The 3,304-nt window shown below is 35.8% G+C and overlaps 1 protein-coding gene across 1 annotated transcript; it reads left to right on the top strand.

Moving 5' to 3' along the window:
* Window positions 1-340: 340 nt before the first annotated feature.
* LOC129880756 (protein GRAVITROPIC IN THE LIGHT 1) lies at window positions 341-2,485 on the top strand. Its single transcript, XM_055954938.1, has one exon. It carries the CDS (start codon window positions 566-568, stop codon window positions 1,976-1,978), a length of 1,413 nt encoding a protein of 470 aa, XP_055810913.1. The 5' UTR covers window positions 341-565; the 3' UTR covers window positions 1,979-2,485.
* Window positions 2,486-3,304: the final 819 nt, after the last annotated feature.

Raw genomic sequence — 3,304 nt, forward strand, 5'->3', positions numbered from 1 at the left:
CATTTTTTTCTATTAATACCAAATCATACCAACAATAATTGATTTTTTTTTAATGACAAACCAATCAAATCAAATCATAAGTCGGTTTTTTTTTATTTGACCTTATTCAACGGTTCAGTTTAGCTTGATAATTTGATTTGTTCACCTCTAATATAGGGGTACCAACATGAATTATAGTGTAATAATAAAACTATTCTACTTTTAATTAAAAATTTCGAATTTAACCAATAAATATGGAGAAAATTCTTTTGAAAGTATCATCACCAAATGTGTTCCATATTACTGATCCAATATAATCGGGCTCCGATGCGGAAAAAAACAAAAAAAAGTTGGGTAAGGGGTGGGGCAAGAAAAGTCCCACAAGCACACACCATCATTACAGACAGAGAAGAGAAAGAAGCTTTCACACACATACCTTCCTTCTAAGACACCCATTCACACTCTCCACTTCCATCTTTCTCCTCTCAACTCTCAAGCACAAGCGAAGAATTTCCCCCTTCCATCTCTTTGTGTAAACTGTAAGATACAACCCACATACCCTTTATCTATTATATGTGTTCTTGAGATGCTAGAAATGGAAGGAACAACAAAAACCCCACAAATTTCTGAAATGTTTCACAAGTTTGCTCATGTTGTTAGAACCAAAACCTTCGAACTCTTCGCCGATGATGAGAACAACTCCATCGCCGCCGACAACACCGACACTGATGTCTTCACTCTTCTTGATTCCGCAGAAGAATTCATACCTGACCAAAAAGTCGTCGTAATCAAGCCTGATTTCTGTAAATTCCCTCATTTAACAAATACCCATTTCACTAAATCCCTGATTTCTTCACTTTTCGCTACAATTTCGTCTTTTGAAGCTTCGTATCTACAGTTACAAACAGCTCACGTGCCCTTTGACGAAAAAGCCATTGAATCAGCGGATAAAGCTTTGGTGTCAGTTCTTCAGAAATTGACTGAGATGAAGAATTTGTATAAGGATTTCAGGAGAAACCCAAGTTGTAATATCGATGTTCTTATGGGGTCAGAGCTGGAATTTCAGGTTCAAGAGAATCAGAGCAAGCTCAGAGTTTTGGAGACTATGGTAAATCAATTACTGTCTTATATGGAGTCTAAAGATGAAGAAGTTTCAATTTTGAGGAAGAAATTGGACAAAATTCAAGATTCTAATTTGAGTTTGTCAAAAAAATTAGGGGTCGAAAATGAAAAATCGGACAGTAGTACTACGGAGGTATTGTGTACAGTTCGTGTTTTTGAATCTATGCTACGCGATTCGATTAAGTCAGCGAATAAATTTTCTAAGTTATTGATGGAATTAATGAAAAGGGCAGGTTGGGATTTGGAAAAAGCAGCAAATTCTGTGTATTCTGATGTTAATTATGCAGAAAAAGAACAACATAAATATGCATTTCTGTCATACATTTGTTTGGGCATGTTTAAAGGTTTTGATCTTGAAGACTTTGGTTTGTGTGATGAAGAAATAATGTCTAATGGATCAATATCTGATGAGAATGATTATATGAAACAATTACTTGAGCATGTTTCATGTAATCCAATGGAGACTTTGAGTAAGAATCCTAATTGTGCATTTTCAAGATTTTGTGATAAGAAGTATGAGCAGATAATTCATCCTACAATAGAATCGTCTATTTTCAGGGATTTGGATGGGAAAGAAGTCATCGTGGATTCATGGAAGTCGTTAAGTGTGTTTTATGAGTTGTTTATACGGATGGCTAGTACAATATGGCTGCTTCATAAGTTGGCCTACTCATTTAATCCTATAGTTGAGATATTCCAAGTTGAGAGAGGGGTGGACTTCTCAATAGTCTACATGGAAGATGTTACAAGGAAAATTCAGTTTCCTTTGAGCAAGACGAGGCCAAAGGTGGGATTTACTGTGGTACCTGGCTTTAAAATTGGGGGGACAATCATTCAGACACAGGTTTATCTAACTGGCTTAAAAGGCATGGAATAGGGTAAAACAAAGAGATCTGTACAGTTGTTTGCAAGTCGCTTTGCTTTATCGTGTACTTTGTTTCCTCTGACTTGCACCAAGAGATTCAGAGTGCTCCATTTGACAGCTAACTCTCTTTGGTACCAGAATTCAAGAATTCTTGTCAAAGTGATAGACGCAGCTATTGCCGAGCATAAGCCATCTTATATTGTTGCACTAGTTGGTGTTCTTGCCGGCCTGGATTGGTATGGATGTTTTTTGTTATTGTCGCTACTCTCCAGTTAGTGGTCACTAGTTAGTCTAATTTGTGTATCTGCTTGAATAGAAGTTCTGTTTCCAGGGGTACTGTTAGTCCTATGAAACGTATGTAAAGCACTGCCTTTGTGTTTTATTTGTTTTGTTTTATTTGGTTACTTTTACTTAGGGAGGTGAGATGAGGTGGTGGGAGTAGTACAGGATATCACACAATCGAATTGTATGTAACTCTTTTAATGTCAAAATGGACAGTGATTTCAACAGTTCAATAAATTCTTTCATTAGTTAGCATAGTCACTAGTTTTACAACTGTCGATTTGCTTTAAATAAGTGTTCACTTGCTCTCTAGGCACGTCAATGGATTGCGACCTTGGTCATTGATAGTTTTTGGGCTTGATCAACTGTTTCTTGAATGCCTTATTTCTACATGTAGATTCACATAGATTGGAGATTCTTATCTTGTATGATATATTTTTTTGGACTCATGAATTGCCTGTAGTTATTACCTTGATATTACCACCTTTTTTGAAAGAAATATTGTGTTTGTTTCTCTACCTCTCCACATATGCATAAAGGATTTGTTTCTCTATCTCTCCACATGTGCGTAAAGGATGATTAGCTTTAATACCTTGATCAACTGTTTCTTGAATGCCTTGTTTCTACATGTAGATTCACATAGATTGGGGATTCTTATCTTGTATGATATATTTTTTTGGACTCATGAATTCCCTGTAGTTATTACCTTGATTACCACCTTTCTTGAAAGAATATTGTGTTTGTTTCCCTACCTTTCCACATATGTATAAAAGATGATTAGCTATAATACCATGATCTTGCTTTCTCCATCTACTATTCATTTTTAATCGGCACGAACCATGGTTTACTTTGAATGCTGATCTTATTGTAAAGTAACTTAAGCCGAACTAAAGCAATAGTTTGTTGCTAATTTGAGTGAAGGAATTGCTTGACAGTTTTAAGTATTTGATCTTTTGCTTCTCTGTTCATTCTCAATGCCATCAAAGTTTCCCAAGAGAAGGGGATATTACCTCTCTGATTAGATTCATTTCCAAGTGATGAATTGTGGATAATATC

This window comes from Solanum dulcamara, chromosome 2 (assembly GCF_947179165.1).
Source record: "Solanum dulcamara chromosome 2, daSolDulc1.2, whole genome shotgun sequence".
Taxonomy (NCBI): domain Eukaryota; kingdom Viridiplantae; phylum Streptophyta; class Magnoliopsida; order Solanales; family Solanaceae; genus Solanum; species Solanum dulcamara.